The 27,829-nt window shown below is 41.2% G+C and overlaps 1 protein-coding gene across 1 annotated transcript in view; it reads right to left on the bottom strand.

Annotated features, from left to right (window-relative positions):
- ACOT13 (acyl-CoA thioesterase 13) overlaps positions 1-27,829 on the bottom strand; it is a 31,423-nt gene that overhangs the window by 2,923 nt on the left and 671 nt on the right. The window contains exon 2 of the mRNA XM_003897128.4: positions 1,040-1,224. Coding sequence (XP_003897177.1) covers positions 1,040-1,224 — 185 coding nt within the window. The remainder of the gene's footprint in view (positions 1-1,039; positions 1,225-27,829) is intronic.

The raw sequence follows: 27,829 nt of genomic DNA, 5'->3' as shown, positions 1-27,829 counted from the left end.
TTTTCTGTTGCTTAGGTGGAAAAAGCAGTTGTCTTGAAACTAAATCCCTGCGCCCAGCTCTTTAATGAATGGGGCTGCAGTAGTACCAGTTTATGTTGGAATTGAGTTTTTTACATTTTGGAAGTTTGGCCCTGAGGGGCACTGCTCCTTGATCATGTAGTTTAACTCAGAACATGTCTGTGTAGTCACAGGGAGAGATCCAGGATTGCTGCCCATTCTTAACACTTTGGGAGGCTGAGGTGGGTGGACACTTGAGGTCAGGAGTTCAAGACCACTCTGGCCAACATGGTGAAACCCCGTGTCTACTAAAAATGCAAAAATTAGCCCGGCATGGTGGTGCACACCTGTAATCCCAGCTACTAAGGAGGCTGAGGCAGGAGTATTACTTGACCCCCAGAGGCGGAGGTTGAAGTGAGCCAGATTGCGCCACTGCACTCCAGCCTGGGTGACAGAGGGAGACTCCATGTCCAAAAAACCCAACACTAGTGTTCAGTTTGTTAGAGTAAGATTACAATGTGTATATGAACTCTATTTTGAATTGTGTGTACTCAATATAATCCTCGTATTGTTACAAGTGGTATTTTAAAAATTAAATAAAATGTAATTTTTTGTAGAGATGGGGGTCTCGAACTCCTGGCTTCAAGCAGTCCTCTTGCCTTGGCCTCCCAAAGCGCTGGGATTATAGGCGCGAGCCGCTGCGTCTGGCCCTGAATGGCACTTTTAAGGACTGTATGAAACAGTATGAGCCATCAGTCTGTGATTTTTCCCCCCTATATCAGTATACACATTAAAAGCTGCATGTTGCTTTTTTGAATGTTTGGGATCATTCCTCTTTTACTATTGATACACTTGAAAATTAACTGCTCTAGTTCTAGATTTTAAGGCCGTGGAATATTTTAGGACAAAATCTATAGCTGCAGTTAAGGAGATAAGCGGCTAATTGAATCTCATGCGTTACTAATAATATAAATGTGTTTAGTCTCAGTTGTTTAGACAGGTATCACACAGAAGGTATTTGGAATACAGTTTGGATACATACGTTATGTTCATATCGACACTGACTCCGGGTGCTCCCCTTTCCGTGCATAGCAGAGCCATTGTTGATATGTTATCTACTAATGTGGCTGTCAAACCACCATGGAGAGTGCCTATTGTATTGGTATGCTCTTCTTCTACTTTCATTTCACAAATCACTTTCCCAGGAGCAGCAGAGACAAGAGTAACCTAAGTATAAAAAAAAAGAATCCTGAACATTCATTCTGTAGAATTAGAAAAGCCCAAACAGCCCATGAAGAACAATGGATTGAACTGAATCTTCTGAAAAAAGTTGACTCAGGAATTCAAGTAAATCACCAATCTCTCTGATAGAAACTGACCCTCATGCAAGTTATTTTTAAAGAAAAAGGAGTGTTTAGTGAAAAAATAGCAGTTTTGGCTAATCTCCACTCTTCTGCAGAAATCAAACATTCAGTCTGAGCTTTTCAGTCACATGTATGACGCCTGGCATTTTTCAATGTCTCATTGGACCTTTGACGCCAACAAAGACACCCAGCTGAGATCTGTTAACTCATAATAGTTTCAATTTGTTGTTTCCTAGTTTTGTACAAGCAGAATGATATTAACATTTTAAGTCACTTAATGAACAGTTCAACTTAAAAGACAAATTCAGTCACTGAGTTACTAGCATTTAAGAAAAACTTTTATACTATAAACCCATGTTAGTATAAAGTATAAGTGTAACAAATCCAGCAAAGTAAGTTACTGCTTTTAAGGTGTAGCCCCATTTACAGTAAGTATAAGGAAGAAGTATTACATGAAAGATAAACATATGCAACAATGTATTTAAAATTTTATGATTTTTGGCTGGGCACGGTGGCTCACGTCTATAATCCCAGCACTTTGGGAGGCTCAGGCGGGTGGATCACGAGGTCAGAGTTTGAGACCAGCCTTACCAACATGGTGAAACCCCGTCTCTATTAAAAATACAAAAATTAGCCGGGTGTGGTGGCGCGCCCCTGTAATCTCAGCTACTCGGGAGGCTGAGGCAGGAGAATCGCTTGAACCTGGGAGGTGGAGATTGCAGTGAGCCGAGATCATGCCATTGCACTCCAGCCTGGACGACAGAGGGAGACTGTCTCAAAAAAAAAAAAAAATTATGATTTTTATATCAAACATCTTTAAAAAGACAACTTATAGAAAGGTAAGTTTTCTTATGTATTTATATTTAAATTACTAGGAAAAACCACCATGGTATAATATTTAGAACTTAGAGCTGAGCCGTGAATGGAATGTGCCGCATCCAGCAACATTAATTTTCGCTCTCACTAGAGGTGTTCAGGAAGAATATGGATGAATATTTGGTGTGTCTGTTGTATTTGGGAGTAGGGGGATGTCTCAAGTATTAAATGGTTGGTTATATTCTAGATAAGTACCATTTATTAGGCACTGTGATATACTAGGCACTGCGCCAACCACTTACATGTACTATATATAGTAAGGAAGAGACAACATCCATTTGCAGAGAACTTAAATTCAGAGTGATTTATTTTCAAGGTCACCCAAGATGTGATAAAAACTGAGATTTAGATGTAAGTCTTTCCACCTTCTTATCTCCCTAATCACTAACTATATATAAGTAACATCTCTAGGTATGTAGTGGCCTTTATGACTCCCACCAGGAAGACATTTGAGAGTTTCACAAACCACCTATTTAGTGGTTTTATTGTTGAAGGCTCTGAAGGAAAACAGAGCCATGTGATATAAAACAACCTAAACAATATTATGTCATGTTTTGCACAACAGGTAAATCAATGTCAAAAATAAATTTTAGAACAGGATCTTTTTTGTTGGTTTTTTTGTTTTGTTTTTTTGTTTTGAGACGAAGTCCTTTTCTGTTGCTGAGGCTGGAGTGCAGTGGCTTGATCTTGGCTCACTGCAACCTCTGCCCTCCAGGTTCAAGTGATCCTCCTGCCTCAGCCTCCCAAGTAGCTGGGATTATAGGCACATGCCACCACACTTAGCTAATTTTTGTATTTTTAGGAGAGATGAGCTTTCACCATGTTGGCCAGGCTGGTCTCGAACTCCTGACCTCAGGTGATCCACCTGCCTAGGTCCCAAAATGCTGGGATTAGAGGCGTGAGCCACCGCGCCTGGCCTATGATCATCTGTTTATAGCAATAAATGATCTAGCCACAAGATGTCCTCATAAACTAATAATACACAACCAAGCAAGAATAAGGTGTAAACTCACTTCATTCACACATTTATGTGATTCTTTATAGCAGGCATTGGCAATGTAAAAAATGAATGAAGTTTAATCCCTGCTCTTAGCGGGTTCAGTGTCTAAAGAAAGAGATAAGCACATAAACTGCAGTGGAAGAAACTGTTGTAGACAGAATAAATACAGGTTTCTTGGAGTAAAGATATCTAACTTTTGAAAGTGTATGTTTCCAAGGAAAAGACATTAGGAAAGGCTTCCTGGAGAATGACATCTGAGTCTTGAACAACAGGCAGGAGTTAGCCAGGTGAAGATAAGGGGAAAATCCAGGCAGTTTAAGAAATAGAACTAAGGCCGGGCGCGGTGGCTCAAGTCTGTAATCCCAGCACTTTGGGAGGCCGAGATGGGCGGATCACGAGGTCAGGAGATCGAGACCATCCTGGCTAACACGGTGAAACCCCATCTCTACTAAAAATACCAAAAACTAGCCGGGCGAGGTGGCGGGCGCCTGTAGTCCCAGCTACTCGGGAGGCTGAGGCAGGAGAATGGCGTGAACCCGGGAGGCGGAGCTTGCAGTGAGCTGAGATCCGGCCACTGCACTCCAGCCTGGGCGACAGAGCGAGACTCCGTCTCAAAAAAAAAAAAAAAGAAATAGAACTAAATATGAGCGGCTTGTAGACAGCAAAGGTAGTTTTAATGTGTTGTTTTTGTTTTTGTTTTTTGAGATAGTCTTGCTCTGTCACTCAGGCTGGAGTGCACTGGCGTAATCGTGGCTCACTGTAACCTTCGCCTCCCAGGTTCAAGTGATTCTCCTGCCTCAGCCTCCAGAATAGCTGGACTACAGGTGCGTGCCACCACACCTGGCTAATTTTTGTATTTTTAGTAGAGATGAGGTTTTGCCACGTTAGCCAGGCTGGTCTTGAACTCTTGACCTCAGGTGATCCACCCGCCTCGGCCTTCCAAAATGCTGGGATGACAGGCATGAGCCACTGCACCTCAGTTTTAATGTATTTTAAGGCACAGTTTGTTCAGTAAAGCTTAGTTCTTAAAGTTCCATTTGATTACCTAACTTTGGCTGGGATGGCAAAATGTAAGACAAATATCAGTTAGATTTTTCTAGTACAGAATACTGGTTTTGATTTCCCCCCCCAACTTGAAAGGCCAAAGGACATACTAATAAAATTGTTATAAAATTTACATTGGAATAGAGAAAATTTTGTACTGGGAAGCCTGATATGGCAATATAAATGCCTTTATATATTCAATTCTTGTCTCCTCAAGTCAAATAAGAGAATTAAACCTACGAAAGATGATGAAGGAATGTCCTGCCCACCCTCCCAGAGCTAATAAGTAGTCTTGTTGGGGAAGAGGCCAATGCAAAGCTAACTTCTTTCTGATGAAGAAGGGGAACAGGGAGAGAGCCCTGTGAAAAAAAACATGTCAGCCTTGGTAAAGATGGGCTGTAGGGCACACACTTGTTTATTCAGTTATATCAACATAGCTAACTCCATGTTAGAGACCATGCTGAGCAATTTGCCATGTGCTGTCTCAGTGCTGCCAATGTCTGAAGTGAATACTATTGTCTTCATTTTAAAGATGAGAAACTGCTAGTCTAAGTTTAACTAGGATGTCTCAGGTTTAACCATTATGCAAAACAGCCTGCCCTCACATATCACCTGGACTACTACAGACAACTGGGTCCGGATTCCTTAGGTGTCTTGGTAAAGATGGTATGGAGGCTTTTATGATGTCAAGGGGTCAAAAATTTACCTGCCATGGCCTAACCATACAGAGAACTGTCCAGATATGTTCAGTCCCAGGATCCTGCAGGTTGGACAACTGCAATAGGTTGGCAAGAACTTATGGATCAGCACTATTTGCCACAATGGGCTCCTCAGTATATCATAAAAATGCTTCCATGTACACATGCATATACAGTAATCTGTCCCTTTTATATATGGCCTTATATCATGCTGTCTCTTTCTTGTACTTCATGCATTCATATGAGTTTATATGACTTCGTCTGTGTAATCCCAGCACTTTGGGAGGCCGAGGCAGGCAGATCACTTGAGGTCAATAGTTCAAGACCAGCCTGGCCAACATGGTGAAACTCTCTCTACTAAAAATACAAAATCAGCCAAGCATGGTGGGGCACGCCTGTAATCCCAACTACTTGGGAGGCTGAGGCAGGAGAATCCCTCGAGCCTGGGAGGCGGATGTTGTGGTTAGCTGAGTTCGCACCACTACACTCCAGCCTAGGCGACAGAGTGAGACTCCGTCTCAAAAAAGACTCAGGTTGCCATAGCCCCTCACCCTCTCCCATCTGAGCTAAAATTCATCACAAAGAGACACTCCACGTGACACAGAAAGATAGGGAGAAGGCTGCCTAATAACAGCAGTGAAGATGCTGTTATTCATCACTGAGATGGTCCTTTATGAAGCTGAGTACCAAGAATTCTCTTTAAGCCTTGGCATTTCAGATCATTCTGGTCTTTAAAAGAGTTGCATTCTGCTGAGCAGTGGGATAAATAAAGAAGCCACTGCCATCACTGTAACTGCTGCTAGCTGCTGTGCAACTCACCACCTCTGCCTCTGCTAAACAGATACAGGAATGTATGTCTCTGGCTCAGTAAGGGTGTCTGTAATGGGCCTAAAGCACAGGAGTGTGACATATGGTATGAGAAAATCTGTGTACATAAACATGTGAGCCACCCCAAAAAGAAGACTGTATACAGAAGCATAGAGAAAAACAGTCAGTCTTAATGGATGAGAATTTGCTATGTGCATATTTGTGAATAAGGCTGTTTTCAAGCAATTTTCCCTGATGATGGACGTTGCTAACTTTCTGTGTGACACTGCAGATGACAGGAGTTCTAAGGACAGTGTATGAATGCACCTTCATATAAGCAGGAAAGGAGGTAAAAAGACAGGACGTGGCAGTGTGATGGGGTAGCAACAGCAACAAACACAGATGACATTTATGTTCAAGGGGCCCTAGAAAGGTATATGCTATAAAAGTACCATGGTTCAACCATATTGCTGTTATCAGTCCAGCATTTCTGCTTTATAATGTATGTTCTAGTAGCTTCATTACACAGGTGACTTCGGCTTAATGGCTAAGAGTAGTGGTTCTGGAAGCAGACTTAGGCGAGACCCTGAACTGAGGATTCTCCATCTATAGAGATAATGTACTGTACTGCCCTTAATAGAGTTTTGTAAAAATTAAGATTAAAATTCAAATTCGGACAAGGCCTGGTACATCACAGGTGATCAAAACACTTTAATTTTGGGAGACTGAGGCAGGAGGATTGCTTGAGTCCAGGAGTTTGAGACCAGCCTGGGCAACACAGCAAGAACCCAACTCTATAAAAATTTTAAACAATGAGCCAGGCATGGTGGCATGTGCCTGTAGTCCCAGCTCCCAGGGAAGCTGGGGTGGGGAGCATCGCTTGAGCCCGAGAGGTCAAGGTTACAGTAAGCTGGGATCGTGCCACTGCACTACAGCTTGGGTGACAAGAGTGAGACCCTGTCCCCAAAATAACAAGAACACTTTAATTTGCATCCTTATTATCAAAACTAGTATCAAACAGAAATTTTCGTTTATATAGTTTGGCATGTATTTTCTTAAAATTATTTCTATTGCTGAGGTCAGCTATGACCTAACTACAAAACTCAAAGGACCCTTGGCAGCCTCTCTCTTCCTTCAGTGACCTCTCAGCATTTGGTGACATTGTGAACTTTTCCTGGGCTTCCCTTAACTCTCATGACACCACCTCCTCCTGGCTTTCCTCCTACTCTACCAGCCACTCCCCAGTCTCCTTTGCTGGCTCTTAAGTCTTAGATTTAACTAGTCATTCAAAGACCAGACTTGATATTGGATTTACTCAGAAGGATATAGGATATATTTCTCTCCTGAGTTGTTGCAGTTGACTTCCAATTTATCTCCCTATTTCTGCCCTTGCCACCACCCCCATGTTTGGTCTCAATATTAGCAACAAGAGTGCTCCTTTGAAAATATAAACAGTGCTTGACAGAAAACAACAGTGCAAAAGTGATATGCATTCAGCATGATCCTTGACTTTATGTTCAGATAAAACTATTGTTAAGTTGAAAGTATCTCAATCTATGATGGGCTTATCCCAATGCAACCCCATCATAAGTCAAAGAGCAGCTGTAGAAGTCAAATTATGTTACTTGTCTGCTTAAAACCCTCTCTAATGGAGCCCTCAAACAATGAAAAGCACAGCAATGGAAAGTCTGAGGGCCTTAACACTTTCTATTGCCCTTCCTGGAACACTCTTCTCCTTCAATATTCATGACTTTCTCAGGTCTTTATTGAAATCTCACTGTTTCAGTGATATCTTTCCAGTTAAGATTTAAAATTGAACTTCTTAAAAAAAAGAACTTACAGGAATATACATCTTGGGGCAGGGTGGGGGGTGGATTTAAGTTCTCCTGTACCAATACTCTATCTTCCACCTTTATTTTCCTTTATAGCAATTATCACCATCTAACATACTATGTATTTCCTTTACCTATTTTGTTTAGTGTTCGATTTGCTCCACTAAAATAGAACTTCCATTGCGTGCCGGGGTTTTTGTCAGTTGTGTTCACTGATGTATCTCCAGTACCTAGACTAGCAATGTTTTAGTAGCTAACATACATTCTTTCCTAAAGGAATGTATGTCTCTGGCTCAGTAAGGGTGTAGGCACATAGTAGGCACCCAAATATTTGTTGAGTGAATGAATACACTGAAACTTGAAGGTCAACGAGGAGCATTCTATAACAATACGCCAAATATTCAGTGGCTTCAGCAACTAACTGAACAAACTATAGGGAGAATATTTTATGTAAAAGGCATTCGACTGGGCACCTTCCACTAGGCACTGAAGTTCCCTCTGACAAATGGTTATTAAGCATATGGACTTGCTCCCAAGGAAAAAGTATAGAGGGAAGACAAACAAATCAGCAGATATTTTCAATAATATACAGAAAGTTCTATAACAAAAGTTAGTCAAGGTGTAGAAGTAGATCAGAGGAAGATATTCAGGGTTGCCAGGGAAGGCTTCTCAGAGGTAGCCAGTATCACCTGCAAAGGACTTGAAGGATGAGTGAAAATGGCAGGCAAATGGGGCAAGGGTAGAGGATCCAAAGGTGAGCCTTAGTCCTCAGGGAGTGTACAAAACAGCAAGGGTTATGAGAGAATGCCAAAAATAACAAGAGCTGCTAAACTAATGCCATGGAAAGCAACACAAAGCCCTAGGGAAGAGCAAACAGGAATTAAATTAAACATTCCCTGCAGGTTAGTTAGCTAAGCTTAAGTAACACTGCTTTTGTTCATTGAAATAGTGGTGGTGGTGACAGATATGCTACCAAAGAATAAAAACAATTACTATCCCACTAAAACAAAATTTAGTGATTAAAAAAATCACTATATTTTTCTTCCCCAAAGGCTGATAAGTGGCAGATTTTATTGAATCATTCTGGAATGCCTATAAAGGTGGGTGCTCTGAAGGCCTCTATCACATGGATCTCACTGGCAAGACTTCTCTCATACACAGGTTCTCTACTGCCTTGAACCTGGAAAACGTGGGCTGATAGGGAAGGAGCCTTTCTTATCCAGTCTTCCATAGATTGAGGATTTGGGAAATGTTTGTTCACACTTCCAGTTCTCCTTTAAAGAGGGAAAGCACAAATTGTGTAGAATTTTTGCAGCTGAGCTTCAGTTTGGAATCTAGTACAGTAGTTCCCAGGAGGGGATGATGCTCTGAATGCAAATATGGCAAACCAAGGCCAGGGGAATCGCCCATTTGTCATACAAAACAAAACAGGCACAAAGAAGTTTAAATTATCCCTGTTCCCTTTGTATGCTACAAAGTCCTGGAACTCCTAGGATGGTCAAGTAATAACTGCAGTTTTTCTTCAGTATTCTGTTTTTAATTCAGCAGTAGCTCAGAGGATCTACAAAGAAAGAATTAAATCTTGATTATCTTCCATGGCAGAGAAAATATATTCATCATTTCTCTTGAAATTGGTCATTCATTCACTACTGCTAAAATTATAATTTTACAAAATAGTTATATTTGCTGTGAGTTTATGCCACGTTCCTTTCCCCTACAATATGAATAACTCTTGAGTTCATTATTTCACAAATTGTATGTTGATTCCTTAAATCCTATCTCTGAGTCATCTAACTTACTGTTTTTATTAAATTTTTAATTATAAAAATAAAAACATTCATTTTACATATATAAAGCAGTATAGAAGTACAATTTCCTACCTACTACCCTTTCAGTGCTGAATATCATTCTATACCATTCCCTAGGCTTACTCGTATATACACAGGGTATACAATTTTTTAAAGGGTATTTTTCTTACCTTTTATTTGATTACAAAAATGGGATATTACATACATTACTTGGCAGCTTTCATTTTTCTCTTCCCAGTGTATCACAGTCATTTCTCTAGCTCAATTTATTTGTTTTTAATTTTTTTTAGAGATGGGGTCTCTCTATTTTGCCCAGGCTGGACTCAAACTCCTGGGCTTAAGTGACCCAAAAAGAGAAGGCACAACACCATGTGCAGCCTCCAGCCTAATGTACAGAGATCTCTTTCAATAGCTGTGTGGTATTCCCTACTGTGAATATACTAGAATTTGTCAAGCTATTTCTTAAAATACGTGTTATTTCTATATTTTTTTATCATCACAAAGATGCTTTATTTGTATAGGATAGATTGACAAAATTAGATAGCTGGGTATAAGAGTATATATTTTAAAAGTTTTTTTTTTGTTTTTTTTTATTTTTTGTTTTTTTGAGACAGTCTCTTTCTTGTTGCCCAGGCTGGAGTGCAGTGGTGCGATCTCAGCTCACTATAGCCTCCACCTCCCAGGTTCAAACAATTCTTCTGCCTCAGTCTCCCGAGTAGTTGGGACTACAGGCACCACCACCATGCCCGGCTAATTTTTGCATTTTTAGTAGAGACGAGGTTGGCCAGGCTGGTCTCGAACTCCTGACTTCTAGTGATCCGCCCTCCTCGGCCTCCCAAATCCCATTACAGGTGTGAGCCACCGGGTCCAGCCATATTTTAAATTTAACAGATCTGCCAGATTTTCCAACAGTAATGAATATGTTGTTTCCTCATTGGTTAACAATAATGCATATTACCTTAATTTTTACACTCTGACAAGCAAAACATAGTATCTCATGGTTTTAATTAGCATTAGCCAGACTCACAGTGCTTTTAAGCATCCTTTAACGTTTATTGCCTTTTTTCTGTGAACAGCCTCTTCATGTCTTTTGTGCCTCCTTACCTATTACAGTTTGTCTCGACAGTTCTTTTTACCTATCAAATTTTAACACCAATTCATATGGTGAAATTCCAGATTGTTGTATTTTGACTTTTATTCTATCTCTTGCCATAAAAAGTTGAGTTCAGATGAACAAAGTGCATACTGCCTGACACATAGTGCTATGTAGATGTTTTTAAAAATAAACGATTGAAAGTTCTTTTTAAGGTTGTGCACATTTAATGACAGCTCCTGTTAGAAAATCACTGTTAAGATGTGACTCATAGTAACACAGGACTCAGTCACATGCAGTTACTCTGATTTCTTTTACTAATTCTCCCATGGTTGGACATTTAGGTTATTTCCCTTCAGACAATTTTTTTTTTTTGAGACAGGGTCTCACTTTGTTCCCCAGGCTGGAGTGCAGTGGCATGATCATAGCTCAATGCAGCCTCGACCTCCTGGGTTCAAGGGTTCCTCTCACCTTAGCCTCCTGTGCAGCTGGGGCCACAGGCACACACCACCACACCTGGTTAATTTTAAAATTTTTTTGTAGAGTCGAGGTCTCATTTTGTTGCCTAGGCTGGTCTCAAACTCCTGGGCTCAAGCTATCCTACTGCATTCGCCTCCCAAAGTGTTGGAATTACAGGTATGAGCCACCATGCCCAGCTATTTCCCACTTTTGATATCACAAATAATGCTGCAACAAATTTTTTTGTACATAGATCTTTGAAAAAAAATATGCCTTATTTTGTCTTGGGTACTGCTTATACATAAGACAGTTTTAATGACCAATGAACTTGAAAATATCTATTGGCATATCATGTTGATAAATTTTGAATATCACTGCCCTTTTGTAGTCAGTCCAAAATCTGTAAGTTCTTCTATTAATAGTAAGTATAATATCTATTCTTCTGGCTGGGCGTGGTGGCTCACGCCTATAATCCTAGCACTTTGGGAGGCTGAGGCAGGAGGATCACTTGAGGTCAGGAGTTTGAGACCAGCCTGGCCAACATGGTGAAACCCCGTCTCTACTAAAATACAAAAATTAGCCAGGCATGGTGGTACATGCCTGTAATCCCAGCTGCTATGGAGGCTGAAGCAGGAGAAATGCTTGAACCTGGGAGGCAGAGGTTGCAGTGAGCTGAGATTGTGCCATTGCACTCCAGCCTAGGCAACAAAGTGAGACTCCGTCTCAAAAAAAAAAAAGAAAGAAAAAAAGATCTATTCTTACTTTTCTAACCATTTCTGTCTTCTTTACATGCTTTCTTTCTCTCAAGCCTGTATGTCTTTAAGGTTCAGTCCTAAATCTTCACTGCTTCTCTCCAGTGTGTTCCTCCTCTTGACATCTCATTCAGGTATTCACCTTCATCACTCATTTCCATAAAGATGACTTAACACTTTGCCTTCCTTTGGAATTCCACTCCTTATTTCTATGTGTGTTGGACTCTACATGGTATTTCTGGATCCTAGCACAGTGCCTATCAGTTGATATTCCCAATGAATGTTCCTCCACATGTGTTACTGTGGGAGGAAAGTTTCAATGGCGAATAACTTAAACACGATAATGTTAAGCATATTTATTTACTGCAGAACAACTCAAAAGTTTTAATATGTAAAAGGGATACAATATCTCCATTTACATGAAGTATCTAGAGTAGTCAGTTCATAGAGACAGAAAGTAGAATGGTGGTAGCCAGAGCTGGGGGCAAGGAGAAATGGGGAGTTATTTTTTAATGGGTCGTAGTTCCAGTTTTGCAAGATGGGAAGAGTTTCTGGAGATGGATAGTGGTGCAAAACAATGAGGATGTAATTAATATTAGAAAACTGTACACTTAGAAATGGTTAAGATGGTGTGTGTTTCCTCCAAATCTCATGTTGAAATGTGATCCCTAATGCTGAGGTAGGACCTAGTGAGAGGTGTTTGGGTAATGGGGATAGAGCTCTCACAAATGGCTTGGTGCCCTTCTTGCTCATGCAAGATCTGATTGTTTAAAAGAGTGTAGCAGCCTAAGCAACAAAGTGAGGCCTGTTTTTACAAAAAATTTTTAAAATTAGCTGGATGTGGTGGCACGCTCCTGTGGTCCCAGCTGCATGGGAGGCTGAGGCAAGGAGGATTGCTTGAGCCCAGGAGGCTGAGGTTGCAGTGAGCTGTGAATGTGCCACAGTACTCTAGCCTGGGTGACAGGGTGAGATCCTGTAAGAAAAAAGAAAAGAAGAGAGAAAAGAGAAAGAGAGAAGAAAAGACAGAAAGAGTAAGAGAAAGAAAGGAGAGAGAGGAAGAAAGAAAAAAAGAAAAAAAAGAAAAGAAAAAGAATAGAATAAAATAGAAAAGAAAAGAAAAGAAAAGAAAAGAAAAAAGAGTGTGGCACTCCCTCTCTCTTGCCATCTGACACACCTGCTCGCACTCTGCTTTCAGACATGATTGTAAGCTTCCCGAGGCCCTCATCCAGAAGCAAGCACCCTACTTCTTGTACAGCCTGCAGAATTGTGAGTCAAAATAATACTCTTTTCTTTATAAATTACCCAGTCCCAGGTATTCCTTTATAGCAACGCAAATGGACTAACACAGGTATTACATTTTATGTTATGTATATTTTACCAAATTTTTTAAAAAAGGATACATCAGTGTTTACTGAACTTACTTATTCATGAAACTCTTTTTGTAAACAGTACCTCTGATGGCCCCCTTCCTGGCAGCAGGAGTGGGAGAACTTGGGAAAAGAAAGGGAAACAGGAAGACAGACAGAGAGGAAAATAGAGTGCAAATGAGAGAGAGAGACAGAGAAATAGAGGGAAAGAGTAAGTAAGAGACAAACTGGAAGAGACAGAAATCAAAGGAAGACACAGAGGGTGAAACTAGAAAAAGAAATAGTGTAAAAGGCAGGCAGAAAGTGAAGACATGTTGAAGATTGTCTGTGAAAATCGTAAGAAAAGCTATAAAAGGGAATTTATGCAAGAAATATTGTATAATTTAAAAGTAATTAGGCCTCCTGAATGTAAAATTATTTTAAAAAACAGTTCATGTACAAGATATGTTAAAAAAATAAAATATACTTTTAATAACAGGATTATAAGGAGGCATAATATGGATTTTTACCTATGTTAAAGGCGAAAAAAATTTTTTTTTGTTTTAAAGGTTTAAGCAAGTTTTAAAATATTAATTATAAAGAAAATTCTGTGTGTAAACATATTGGCTAAAGTTAAAGGGGTGTCATCCAGTTTTTCTGTGAACTGGACATTAAAATAAAAGCACAATAGATTTTTCTTAAAGCACTAACCTGCTCTTCAACAAAAATTATAAAAAGTTAAAAAGAGTCTATAAAACTCTTACCTTATAGTCAGACATTAAAATTCGGTAAATAATGTCTACAAGATTTTATTAAAATTACATTTAACATTAATAGCACATTAATATAAAGGTAAATTTTAACTTATCTGGCATAAACTCATACAAAAACATTGTCAAATATCAAATGGTGTTTGGCTTTCTTAAGGCCTAAAGGCAGCCAGGTAAGTCACAAGGCCCCTTATCCGCAAGGCCACGGCGCACAGGGGCGGTGAAGGCCACAAGAAGGCCAAACATTAAAAGGGGGCAGGGCTGCAGCGTCCCCTAGGCGGCGCTGAGTGGGAATAGAGCAAGGGGCATCACCATGAGGCCTCAAGCCCAAGCCCCAGGATATGCAGCACAAATTATATACTTAATGTATTTTCTACTTTCCCTTCCCTTGGAACTAAAAGTCTTTTAGAATTTCCAGTACACCAGCACCAGCCTGAAAACCACACCCTAATCAAAAGACAGAAAGAAAAAGACACTCAAGCCAGCCTAGGAAGAACCCTATTTTATGCTATTAACCACTGAGACTGCCATCTGCATAGCCGAGAAAAAAATGGACCATCATACTCGAGTCAAGAAAACATCTTCCTCTCAGAATCATACTAGAATCAAATCCTACTCAGTTAAAGAAAGCTTAATTTTCATATACCTTCTATATTGCTTCCTTTCCTTTCCTTGTTCTGTTACTAGCTCCTTTGTAACTAAGTCTGACTCACCTCAGACCATTGCCTTTACTGCTTGCTCTGTCATACCTTGTGGAAATGTGAAAGATCAGCAACAGCTAGCCTTTTCACACAAACATTCATGTCCCAGCCCTCTAATTGACACAGTTACCCCTAGCACTCATTGTTGTAATGACCTGCAGAAAAGACATCAATTTTCTGCTCCTACAGCCTGGCAACCTTGTAGTAAATGGGACTACGTCCCTTAAACTACTCAGGAGCAAAGCTGACTTTCATGAAAAAGGTTTGTGCAGATCTAAAACCCCTCATCTATTTCACTAAAAGGACTACCCCTTCTAACTGTCAGCATTAGCAATATAACCCTGTCCTTCTCTTCATCACCACGTCCACCCTAACTCACTCTAGACCTGCCCTTAGTCGCTTCTATGGTATGGGGATTGACATAAATGGAAAAGACCCCCTAGGTATTTTTAAAAGACGCATTTTTCCCCATCTTCCCCTTCTTCAGTAGCCTCAGTTCTGGATCCCACAACAGTTGCTCCTACATCTAATAAAACTAGGTTGTCTATTTTAAAAATAAGAGATCTAAGACAGACCTTAGCCATCAAGACAAAATATCAAGATGCAAATGCCTGGCTGAAATGGATTAAATAATCCATTTGCACTTTAAATAAAAGCGATTATTATGCTTGTACGCACGGTAGGCCAGAGGCCCAGATTACTTCCTTTCCACTCAGATGGTCTCCTCGTTGACCAGATATGGACTGTGTAGGGGAAAGAAAAAGAGATCAGACTGTTATTGTGTCTATGTAGAAAAAGGAAGACATAAGAAACTCCATTTGGATCTGTACTAAGAAAAATTCTTCTGCCTTGAGATGCTGTTAATCTGTAACCCTAGCCCAACCCTGTGCTCGCAGAAACATGTGCTGTGTTGACTCAAGGTTTAATGGATTTAGGGTTGTGTAGGATGTGCTTTGTTAAAATTGTGTTTGCAGGCAGTATGCTTGGTAAAAATCATCACCATTCTTCAGTCTCGAGTACCCAGGGACACAATGCACTGCGGAAGGCCACAGGGACCTCTGCCCAAGAAAGCCTGGGTATTGTCCAAGGTTTCTCCCCACTGAGACAGCCTGAGATATGGCCTCGTGGGAAGGGAAAGACCTGACAGTCCCCCAGCCCGACACCCGTAAAGGGTCTGTGCTGAGGAGGATTAGTGAAAGAAGGCGGTCTCTCTGCAGTTGAGATAAGAGGAAGGCATCTGTCTCCTGCTTGTCCCTGGGAATGGAATGTCTTGGCGTAAAACCTGATCGTACATTCTGTTTACTGAGATAGAAGAAAACTGCCTTATGGCTGGAGGTGAGACATGCTGGCGGCAATACTGCTCTTTATTGCACTGAGATGCTTATATAAAGTCAAACATAAATCTGGCCTACGTGCACATCCAGGCACAGCACCTTTCCTTAAACTTATTTATGACACAGAGTCCTTTGCTCACGTTTTCCTGCTGACTCTCTCCCCCATTACCCTATGGTCCTGCCACATCCCCCTCACGGAGATGGTAACGATAGTGATCAATAAATACTGAGGGAACTCAGAGATCAGTGCTGGTGCAGGTCCTCCGTATGCTAAGCGCCAGTCCCCTGGGCCCACTTTCCTTCCTCTATACTTTGTCTCTGTGTCTTAATTCTTTTCTCAGTCTCTTGTCTCCACCTTTCGAGAAACACCCACAGGTGTGGAGGGGCAGGCCCCCTGCAGGACTGTAAGGTGGCTCTTTTTCAAAATCACACTGCTTGGGATAATCCATCATACTAAGCTCTCTCTGCTATTTCCTAAAATTCAACACCCTGTGGGTCGGCCCCTGAGGGCAATACTGCTTCCATTTCTAAATGCCAAGTTTACTTTAGGCCTCTCATGGCAGGAGGAAAATTTGGTGCTCCTTGAAAACATAAAAGGATACAAGAAGCCCAAGCCTTTCCAAGAGCTCGTCCATCAGTCCATGCCTAGCCATCCCCAAGCAAATATATAGTGGTAGTGTGGAGGACCTTTACTGGACACTGCCAAATGATTGGAGCAGTACTTGTGCTCTAAACCAGTTGGCTATCCCCTTAACACTGGCATTTCATCAACCTAAAAAGGTAAAAACAAAACACTGCAGGCCAAAGGAAACTCCTTGAGTCCTTTAATCCTCAGGTTTACACAAATGTTATTAAGGTCCTACGAGAAGTGCCAAGTAAGTTTAAAGCACAAAATCAAATAGCTGCAAAATTTAAATGCACATTGTTCTGGTAGGTAACTATAAATTAAAAAAAAAAAATTAACTTCAATTCTCACCTCATTCACTCTTATTATTGCTGTAGACTGTTATATTATTCCCTGCCTTCAAAGTTTTATACAAAAACTTGTCTCTGTCACTCTTACAGAGTAAACTGCTAACTCTCCTCCACCGTATTAAAAAAAGTTACTTCTTTTAGAAGGACAAACAAAGCAATTAAGTCAAAACATATTAAACAAGTTTGAAGAGGAATTATGAAATAAAAAAGAGGGGCAATATTGTAAAAAGTAAAGTAGAGGTTCCTCATCAAAGACCTTCCTCCCCATCCAATTAGGAATAAATAGTAACTTCTCTTAGAAGAAAAATTTATTCAAAGACCTGTGTTTCTAAATATGTGCCCTGGCATGCTTATACTGGTCCAAGCAAGCATTAGGTCATAGCCTGTTCCTCTTCCTTATTTAAAAGTGTTTTTACCTTTCTCAGCATTCCACAAGTTACTTCCTCCTTCCTTTGTTCTGCTCTACCTTTGCCTTTTAAAAAGTTCTAAGTTGCTAGCCAATTGGGACAAATACAGAATGTGAGGTCCAAGGGAAACTGGACATGGCAGTAGGGTGGACGTGTCAGGTTATAAATTACGCTGTCTCCTTTGTTCCGTGTACTCTTGTGGCAAAACTGCTGGTGAGTGTACCCTTTCTGCAGGAAGTAAAAATGGCCTTACTAAATAAATTAATATTCAAGTGCTATTTCTTTATGGTACTCGGGAACAAGCATTTCAAACACTATTTTGGCTAATACACCTCACAGCTGCAAAAGAAAAAGGAGAGAACAAAAAAAACACGTTTGGTTTATGCGTTTGCTTCCTACCTTAAAAAAATAACTGTTCTTTCATTTTCTTTTCGTCCACCCTATACCTCCTTCCCACTTTGCCATCTGCAGCACCAAAAAAAAATCTAGAGAAGGCTTCTAATTACTTGAACCCCTTTAAAGAATTCAGAAGAAAGGTGCCACTCACCCCCTTTTGGGGTGTTCTATTTTCTTTGTGGAGTTTCAAGAGTCATAGGCAGATTCTTTTTATGTCTTAGGCTCTGTTTTTCTGTATTGCATGACCTAATCTTTTTGGCTTTGAGGTACCTGAGATGACTTTGCACCATGAGAGGATTTGACCTTGGCCTGTATAATAGTGGACGAGAGCTACAAAGTTAGGGGTGGCTGAGCAGTTTACAGGAAGTGGTCTTGACCTTTTTTTTTTTTTTTCTTTTCTCTCCTAGGAAGTTGTTGTTTAAGGATCCTAATTCTAGTTCAAAGATGCATTCTAAAGGGTCTTCTCTAGTGCTTTTTCTCCCAAAATTAATCTTAATTTGGTTTGTCTGCCCACATTTGTGTGAGGAGCTGAACTGTTGTTTTCATAGGTTAATGAGAGACTGAGTTTTTTTCGCTCTGAAGAGGAAAAGGCATTTGCTCCTCCCAACCAAAAGGTGCCCCTGGGTGACTGGGGCCCTCGTGGGAGTGTCTGGGGGTTGAGCCCCCATGACATGCAGTGGCCTTGCAGAGAAATCCCCAACAAAAATTCATTTAAAAAATAGTGGCTAGGTACTCGCTTCGGTAGCACATACACTAAAAATGGTGGCCAGGCGCAGTGGCTCATGCCTGTAATCTCGGCACTTTGGGAGGCGAGACGGGAGGATCACTTGAAGTCAGGAGTTTGAGACTAGCCTGACCAACATGGTGAAACCCGATCTCTACTACAAATACTAAAATTAGCCGGGTGTGGTGGTGGGCACCTGTAATCCAGCTACTCGAGAGGCTGAAACAGGAGAATCACTTCAACCTGGGAGGCGGAGGGTACAGTGAGCCAAGATGACACCACTGCATTCCAGTCTGGGCGACAGAGGGAGACTCTGTCTCAAAAAAAAAAAAAAAAAAAAAAGTCTCATCCAGGAAACACATATAAGGGCAGTTACCTGGCGTTTAGAGTCCTCTCAGAGGTCACAGGCCTCCAGAGAGCGAAAGAGACACAAAAGAGGGTGGAAATGACACAGTGGTGACATACTATGGAGTGCTGCCCACTAGCAGTACATACTGATCCATCACACAAAAATCCTAGGCCACAGTTCAGTTCCTCCTTTTTAAAAAAAAAAAAAAAAAGGCTAGGCGAGGTGGCTCACGCCTGTAATCCTAGCACTTTGGGAGGCCAAGGCGGGTGGATCATGAGGTCAGGAGATCGAGACCATCCTGGTTAACACAGTGAAACTCCATCTCTACTAAAAATACAAAAAAAAAAAATTGGCCGGGTGTGGTGGCGGGCGCCTGTAGTCCCAGCTACTCGGGAGGCCGAGGCAGGAGAATGGTGTGAACTGAGGAGGCGGAGCTGCAGTGAGCCGAGATCACACCACCTGCATTCCAGCCTGGGCAACAGAGAGAGACTCTGTCTCAAAAAAAAAAAAAAAAAAAAAAAAAAAAAAGCAGGAAACAACTAATCTAAGAATGAGGAGAAAGCAAGGAGAATGACTCACTTTTGAGCACTCTGTAGGTTTTATGCACTTCCGCTTGCCAGAACTTCCAACCTCTAGTGATCCACCCGCCTCCCAAAGTGCTAGGATTTGGCCTCCCAAAGTACTAGGATTACAGGCATGAGCAGTAATCCTAGCAGTGCCTGGCCTGCTTGTGTAATTTTTAATAGATAAGACATTGATATTGGTTTAATGAAAATAGCTGCATCTTGAATTTAGTAAGATTACCATAACTTCTAATCCTGTGGCTTTAGGCAGTCTAGTCCACAGGCAGTAAGAAGGCTTCTTTTGGGAAAGAACTGTTACTATCTTTGTTTCAAAGTTAAACTCTAAGTTTCTGCCAAGGTTAGTTAGCCTATGCCCAGGAATGAACAAGGACAGCTTGGAAGCTAAAAGCAAGATTGAGTCAGTTAGGTCAAATCTCTTTCACTGTCTCAGTTATAATTTTGCAACGGTAATTCCATAACTTTAAATGATAACTATCACAGTTTTCATAATCTAGGTAAACAATTAAAATAATTGGGTAAATATAATGGGATAAATATTCATAGACAAACATCATAATTTAGATTATAAAGTTATATTAAATACTAGATATTTCATTATTTGGGTATTTTCCAATAAATATACATAGTAGGAAAACATTCTTGCTTAAAAAAAAAGTGTGTTCTTTTAAAAAAAGTTGAACATGGGGATGTTCCAAGGTGGCTGAATAGGAACAGCTCCAGTCTACAGTTCCCATCATGAGTGACACAGAAGACCGGTGATTTCTGCATTTCCAACTGAAGTACTGGGTTCATCTCACTGGGACTTCTCGGACAGTGGGTGCAGCCCACGGAGCAGGGTGGGGCATCGCCTCATCCTGGAAGCACAAGGGGTCGGGGAATTCCCTTTCCTAGCCAAGGGAAGCCATGACAGACAGTACCTGGAAAATCAGGACACTCCCAGCCTAATACTGTGCTTCTTCAAGAGCCTTAGCAAATGGCACACCAACAGATTATATCCCGCACCTGGCTGGGAGGGTCCCACGTCCACGGAGCCTCGCTCACTGCTAGCACAGCAGTCTGAGATGGAACTGCAAGGCAGCAGCAAGGCTGAGGGAGGGGCATCCGCCATTGCTGAGGCTTGAGTAGGTAAACAAAGCTCGAACTGGGTGGAGCCCTCCACAGCTCAGGGAGGCCTGCCTGCCTCTGTAGACTCCAACTCTAGGGGCAGGGCATAGCTAAACAAAAGGCAGCAGAAACTTCCGCAGACTTAAAGGTCCCTGTCTGACAGCTTTGAAGAGAGTAGTGGTTCTCCCAGCACAGAGTGTGAGATCTGAGAACAGATAGACTGCCTCCTCAAGTGGGTCCCTGACCCCCGAGTAGCCTAATTGGGAGGCACGCCCCAGTAGGGGGGCGACTGACACCTCATAAGGCTGGGTGACCCTGTGAGATGAAGAGTCCAGAGGAAGGATTAGGCAGCAACATTTGCTGTTCTGCAGCCTCCGCTGGTGATACCCAGGCAAACAGAGTCTGGAGTGGACCTCCAGCAAACTCCAACAGACCTGTAGCTGAGGGTCCTGACTGTTAGAAGGAAAACTAACAAACAGAAAGGACATCCACACCAAAACCCCATCTGTACGTCACCATCACCAAAGACCAAAGGTAGGTAAAACCACAAAGATGGGGAGAAACCAGGGCAGAAAAGCTGAGAATTCTAAAAATCAGAGCGCTTCTTCTCCTCCAAACGAATGCAGCTCCTCGCTAGCAATGGAACAAAGCTGGACAGAGAATGACTTTGACAAGTCGAGAGAAGAAGGCTTCAGACGATCAGTAATAACAAACTTCTCCGAGCTAAAGGAGGATGTTCGAACCCATTGCAAAGAAGCTAAAAACCTTGAAAAAAGAGTAGACGAGGCCGGGTGCGGTGGCTCAAGCCTGTAATCCCAGCACTTTGGGAGGCTGAGATGGGCAGATCACAAGGTCAGGAGATCGAGACTATCCTGGCTAACACAGTGAAACCCCGTCTCTACTAAAAAATACAAAAACTAGCCGGGTGAGGTGGCGGGCGCCTGTAGTCCCAGCTACTCGGGAGACTGAGGCAGGAGAATGGCGTAAACCCGGGTAGGGGAGCTTGCAGTGAGCTGAGATCTGGCCACTGCACTCCAGCCTGGGCGACAGAGCGAGACTCCATCTCCAAAAAAAAAAAAAAAGGAAAAAGAAAAAGAAAAAAGAGTAGACGAATGGCTAACTAGAATAAACAGTGTAGAGAAGTCCTTAAATGACCTGATGGAGTTGAAAACCATGGCATGAGAACTACGTGACACATGTACAAGCTTCAGTAGCAGATTTGATCAAATGGAAGAAAGGGTATCAGTGATTGAAGATCAAATGAATGAAATGAAGCAAGAAGTTTAGAGAAAAAAGAGTAAAAAGAAATGAACAAAGCCTCCAAGAAATATGGGACTATGTGAAGAGACCAAATCTACATCTGACTGGTGAACCTGAAAGTGACGGGGAGAATGGAACCAAGTTGGAAAACACTCTTTAGGATATTATCCAGAACTTCCCCAACCTAGCAAGGCAGGCCAACATTCAAATTCAGGAAATACAGAGAACGCCACAAAGATACTCCTTGAGAAGAGCAACTCCAAGACACATAATTGTCAGATTTACCAACGTTGAAATGATGGGAAAAATGTTAAGGGCAGTCAGAGAGAAAGGTCAGGTTACCCACAAAGGGAAGCACATCAGACTAAAGTCCTTGTGATATTGGGCTTTGACTCCTGGGTCTAAAAAGGACTCCAAGTCCTGCTAAATCTTAAACACTGACAGCAATTGAAGCCTCATCTTCAGGCCCCGTAGAAGATGCCAATCAAAAGAAACTTCATTCCTGAGATACAGGGCCAGAAATTAAAGGCATTTAACTCCTCAAGGCCCAGGGACTATCGAAGAAGAGGTGGGCACGTGAGACTGTAAGGTCCAAATTTGAAAGATAAAATAAGGTCAGTTTCTCTATAAATTAATCATTAATGTCAAAGGCACAATGATGCAAGATCAGCATATGGGCCCCTGTATCAGATTAACAAGATTTTCTTGATGCATTAACTGACTCCTTAATAAAGGTTATAAAGGTTATAAAGGCTTATGGAAGTTACATCTTTTTCTTTTTTTTTGAGACGGAGTCTCGCTCTGTCACCCAGGCTGGAACTGCAGTGGCTCAATCTTGGCTCACTGCAACCTCCGCCTCCTGGGTTTAAGCGATTCTCCTGCCTCAGCCTCCCAAGTAGCTGGGATTACAGGTGCACACCACCACCCCCAGCTCATTTTTGTATTTTCAGTAGAGGTGGGGTTTAACCATGTTGGCCAGGATGGTCTTCATCTCCTGACCACCTGATCCACCCACCTTGGCCTCCCAAAGTCCTGGGATTACAGGTGTGAGCCACCACACCCAGTTGGAAATTATATCTTATGGTCAAGTTTAAAATTTTATAGATTGTTTATAAAATTTTGAAAAACAAATTTAATTAGCTTCATGCTGTTTTTATTAGGGCTTATTGTTTGGAAAGTTAAATCTCCTCTCTCAAAGAATGAAGGTTTTCACCTTTTTACGAAATCCTTGAGTTATCACTTTGGTTAAATGAATGATTTATTTTATAATGACCTGTGATCCTATTTTTGTGATATCAGGTGTTTTAAACATTTGATATTTGACAAACTTTCCAAAATCAAATTATAAATTATCTTTTTCTGACCTAGTTACTCCTTTAAGATATTAGGTTCCCTAAAGCCCAAACATGGCATAATTTGGCTTATTTGGTACAAAAATTACACAGGAAGCATTGTCAAATAAGAGACAGTATTTGGCTTTCTCTGAGATGTATATGTATAAATATGTTATTGGTGTGTGTTCCAAAATTATGGGAAATTCCTGTAATTGTGATATGACCTAGTGTACATTATCAGTAATAATCATAATTGTTATGTTAAGATTATTGTGTGCTACAGAGGAGAGGTAACAAATTTCCTTGTCAATTGTGTGTTTGACTATGGCTGCCCTAAAACTTTTAGTCATCCATGGATAATTGTTGTGTTGTTTTGGTCCTCTTTATAAAGTGGTTTTTTTGGTTGTTGTTGTGGTTTTTTAAGATTCACTAAGTGTTTTATTCTTGATAATGTTTTCTTTGTTAAATTTGTTCTTTTTAATAAATCTTTAAGTTCTAGGGTACACGTGCACAATGTGCAGGTTTGTTACATATGTATACATGTGCCATGTTGGTTTGCTGCACCCATTAATTCGTCATTTACATTAGATATTCCTTCTAATGCTATCCTTTCCCCATCCCTCCACCCCACGACAGGCCCTGGTGTGTGATGTTCCCTGTCCTGTGTCCAAGTGTTCTCAATGTTCAATTCCCACCTATGAGTGAGAACATGTGGTGTGTCGTTTTCTGTCCTTGCAATAGTTTGCTCAGAATGATGGTTTCCAGCTTCATCCATGTCACTACAAAGGACATGAACTCATCGTTTTTTATGGCTGCATAGTATTCCATGGTGTATATGTGCCAAATTTTCTTAATCCAGTCTATCACTGTTGGACATTTGGTTGGTTCCAAGTCTTTGCTATTGTGAATAGTGCTGCAATAAACATACACGTGCATGTGTCTTTATTGTAGCATGATTTATAATCCTTTGGGTATATACCTAGTAATGTGATCACTGGGTCAAATGGTATTTCTAGTTCTAGATCCTTGAGGAATCGCCACACTGTCTTCCACAAAGGCTGAACTAGTTTACACTCCCAACAACAGTGTAAAAACGTTCCTATTCCTCCACATCCTCTCCTGCACCTGTTGTTTCCTCTTGAATGCAGGTCTCCAATAATTTTGGAGATTGTTATGAGAATAGAGGAAAAACTTTCAGAACTCATGGAGAGCTAAAATGCTCATGAATATTAAGCAGAATAGTAATTAACTATGGGGACTGAACTAATCTTTTTGACTTTTTGCTTAAAACATTGCTGATCTTTTGCTTTGTTTTTCAGAGTCTTGAAACTTCTGAGCTATTGACAGCTTTTAACAATTTAGTATACTCCTATGAACAAAATTTGGAGCATATTTGTTTCTCTCTACCTGATTTCTCCAGAATTTGGAAACTATTTGTGAGTATTCTTAACTTGTGCCAATACAGTTATTTGCAAAAGTGCAATAAGAATCTGTTTTCATTTGTAACAAGACACAACTGGAGAAACTGATTATTTTAGGAAGGCTTTGAGTGGAATGGTGTACTTTCCTTTAAGAAATCAAGCCTGAATTATGGAGACAATAAAAGCCCTTGGGAAAACTGGCCTCATACTTTACACAGTCCCTGTACAGGTTTTCTGACCTGTGCTAAGTAAAGAGTGTCATTTTCTGACAGGTCCAGGAGCCCCTGGTTTAGTATGGAACATCAAAAAGAAAGGAAATTCACCCAACTTGGCTGGGCACGGTGGCTCACGCCTGTAATCCCTGCACTTTGGGAGGCCGAGGCGGGCGGATCACGAGGTCAGGAGATCGAGACCATCCTGGCTAACACGGTGAAACCCTGTCTCTACTAAAATACAAAAAATTAGCCAGGCGCGGTGGCGGGTGCCTGTAGTCCCAGCTACTCGGGAGGCTGAGGCAGGAGAATGGCGCAAACCCGGGAGGCGGAGCTTGCAGTGAGCCGAGATCGCACCACTGCACTCCAGCCTGGGCAACAGAGTGCAGACTCTGCCAAAAAAAAAAAAAAAAAAAGAAATTCACCCAACTCATAGGTATTTGATGGTACAAATCCATGGCTGAGCTTGGATTTTAAAAAGTCTGAGATTCCTTCTGTGGAACAAAGTTCCTTCAAAGCCAATTTTAAAAAGCCTATGTGAAAAATAATTATTCTTGCTACACTTTATACAAATAATCTGGTCAAGTATAATAAAGCGAATCAGTCCTACCATGATTTGTCTTTAGTAAAAATGGAAAACTGGTGAGAGAAAAATTATGTTTCAAAATCTATAGTCCACTTGTTGTTAGTGGACTATAGTCCACTAACTTGTTGTTAGGCACTAGTCTTGCCTAATTTTTATCAATTTTTATTATTTTCTACAGTTTAGGCTGAATTCTACTTTTTCCTGGCTATAAGTCTCCAAAATAATATTTTTAATTTTTTTCTTCTTTCTTTTCCTTTTTTTCCTAATTTGGAGACACTGAAAACTAAACTGTGCTTTTGTAAAGCCCTGCAAACCGAAGCTAGACAACTTAAACTTCTGAAGAAAATAACAGTAACCTATTTACATACATAAGCCACTTTCATACCTGCCTACTGATATATGAACTTCAGAACAATGTAGCCCATGTATATTTTCCAGAATTGTTCTTTTGTTTGTTGTTTTTTTCCCTTCCTCCCCCTATTTTCTCTTCACAGGACATGAGACTGCACAACCTTCTAGAAATTAGCTTTCCTAATAACTCGGGACCTACCTGCCTAGGAATAAACCATCCTAGCATGAGAGATCAGATGAAATCTGGGACCAAAGACTCATTTTGCTTCTAAAATGCTTTCTCCAAAATATTTTTTTTAAAAAAGAAAAGAGGGCAAATGTAAAGGAAAATATCTTGGGCCCCCAAATCACTAAGTTTAAAGGAGAATTGCTTAGAGCAAACCTGCCTCCCATTCTATTCAAAGTCATCCCTTTGCTCACTAAGATAAATGTGACTGCCTCCTTTGGAAAGGTGAATCGGAAACTCAAAAGAATGCAACCGTTTGTCTCCCACCTACCCGTGACTTGGAGGCCCCCTTCCCGCTTCAAGTTGTCCTGCCTTTCAGGACCGAACCAGTGTTCTTTTTACATATATTTGTCAGGACCTCTGGAGGCTGTGTCACCGCGTGTGCGTCCTCAACCTTGGCAAAATAAACTTTCTAAATTAACTGAGACCTGTCTCAAATTTTGGGGGTTCACAAGGTTTAGTTATAAATGCTTCTTATGGAACATCATTTTCTTATAAGTGAGGCAGGAGAATAGGGTCTGGAGGCAGGCAACCTAGGGCTGTTTCAAGCCGACTTCCTATAAGTGAATTGAAAGGAAAACCCTTTGAAAGGAGTTTTTCTCTCTCTCCAGTTTTCCATTTTTACTAAAGACAAATCATGGTAGGACTGATTTGCTTTATTATACTTGACCAGATTATTTGTATTAAGTGTAGCAAGAATAATTATTTTTTACATAGGCTTTTTAAAATTGGCTTTGAAGGAACTTTGTTCCACAGAAGGAATCTCAGACTTTTTTTTGTTACTTTCCACACCAAGTAACAAAAGAACCAGCGGCTTCTCCCTTTCCAAACCCCCACCTTTTCTGTGTGGCAGATGGGAAACTGAAAGTACCTTGATTGGTTGCAAAAAGCAAAATTATGCTAAGAAGTTAGCCCTTATAAAAAAAAAATTATGCTTTCTGCAACCAATCAGATCTTCCCATAGGAGTGTAACTATGTAACTTCACTTCAGCCTCTGATAGCATAGCAAGTCTTTGTTTGCATATAAGTGGAACTTTGTAACTTCACTTTAGCCTCTGACTGGTTGCTTTTCACAGCCAATTGTGGGACACCACTTCATTTACATGAGATGAGTACCAAGTGGCTAACAGGAGACTTCCATGGGGTATCAGGGCCCTTGAGCCTTGAGGCGTGTCCTTTCATTTTCAATAAATCCCTGCTTTTGGCGGGGCATGGTGGCTCACGCCTGTAACCCCAGCAGCACTCTGGGAGGCCAAGGCAGGTGGCTCACCTGAGGTCAGCAGTTTGAGACCAGCCTGACCAACATGATGAAACCCTGTCTCTAATAAAAATACAGAATTAGCCAGGCGTGGTGGCGCATGTCTGTAATCCCAGTTACTTGGGAGGCTGAGGCATGAGAATAACTTGAATCTGGGAGGTGGAGGTTGCAGTGAGCAGAGATCGTGCCACTGCACTCCCGCCTGGGCGACAGAGCAAGACTCCGTCTCAAAACAACAACAACAAAAACCAAACACCTTCAAGGCCAGGTGTGGTGGCTCACACCAGTAATCCCAACACTTTGGGAGGCAGAGGCGGGTGGATAACCTGAGGTCAGGAGTTCGAGACCAGCCAGATCAACATGGAGAAACCCTGTCTCTACTAAAAATACAGTATTAGCTGGGCATGGTGGCACATGCCTGTAATCCCAGCCACACAAGAGGCTGAGTTAGGTAGCAAAATCGCTTGAACCGGGGAGATGGAGGTTGCAGTGAGCCGAGATCGCGCCATTGCACTCCAGCCTAGGCAACAAGAGCGAAACCTCTTCTTAAAAAAACAAAAATGAAAACAAACACCTTCGGGCTTTGTGAGTGCTGGTCTCAGAAAAGCACTCCGTTTTACTCCAAGAGCTAACTTATTTCTTCAAGAGTTGCATGCCTTTGAGAAATTTCCCAAACCACTACAGAGGAACAACTCCCTTCGTCCACCACTGTACCAAGCACTAGGCTTTCGTACCTTATTGCAATTATTTATCTTCTAATC

Source organism: Papio anubis, chromosome 6 (genome assembly GCF_008728515.1).
Source record: "Papio anubis isolate 15944 chromosome 6, Panubis1.0, whole genome shotgun sequence".
NCBI classification, from domain to species: Eukaryota; Metazoa; Chordata; class Mammalia; order Primates; family Cercopithecidae; genus Papio; species Papio anubis.
The sequence above is the reverse complement of the archived record's forward strand: the minus strand, read 5'-3'. Positions and strand labels throughout refer to the sequence as shown.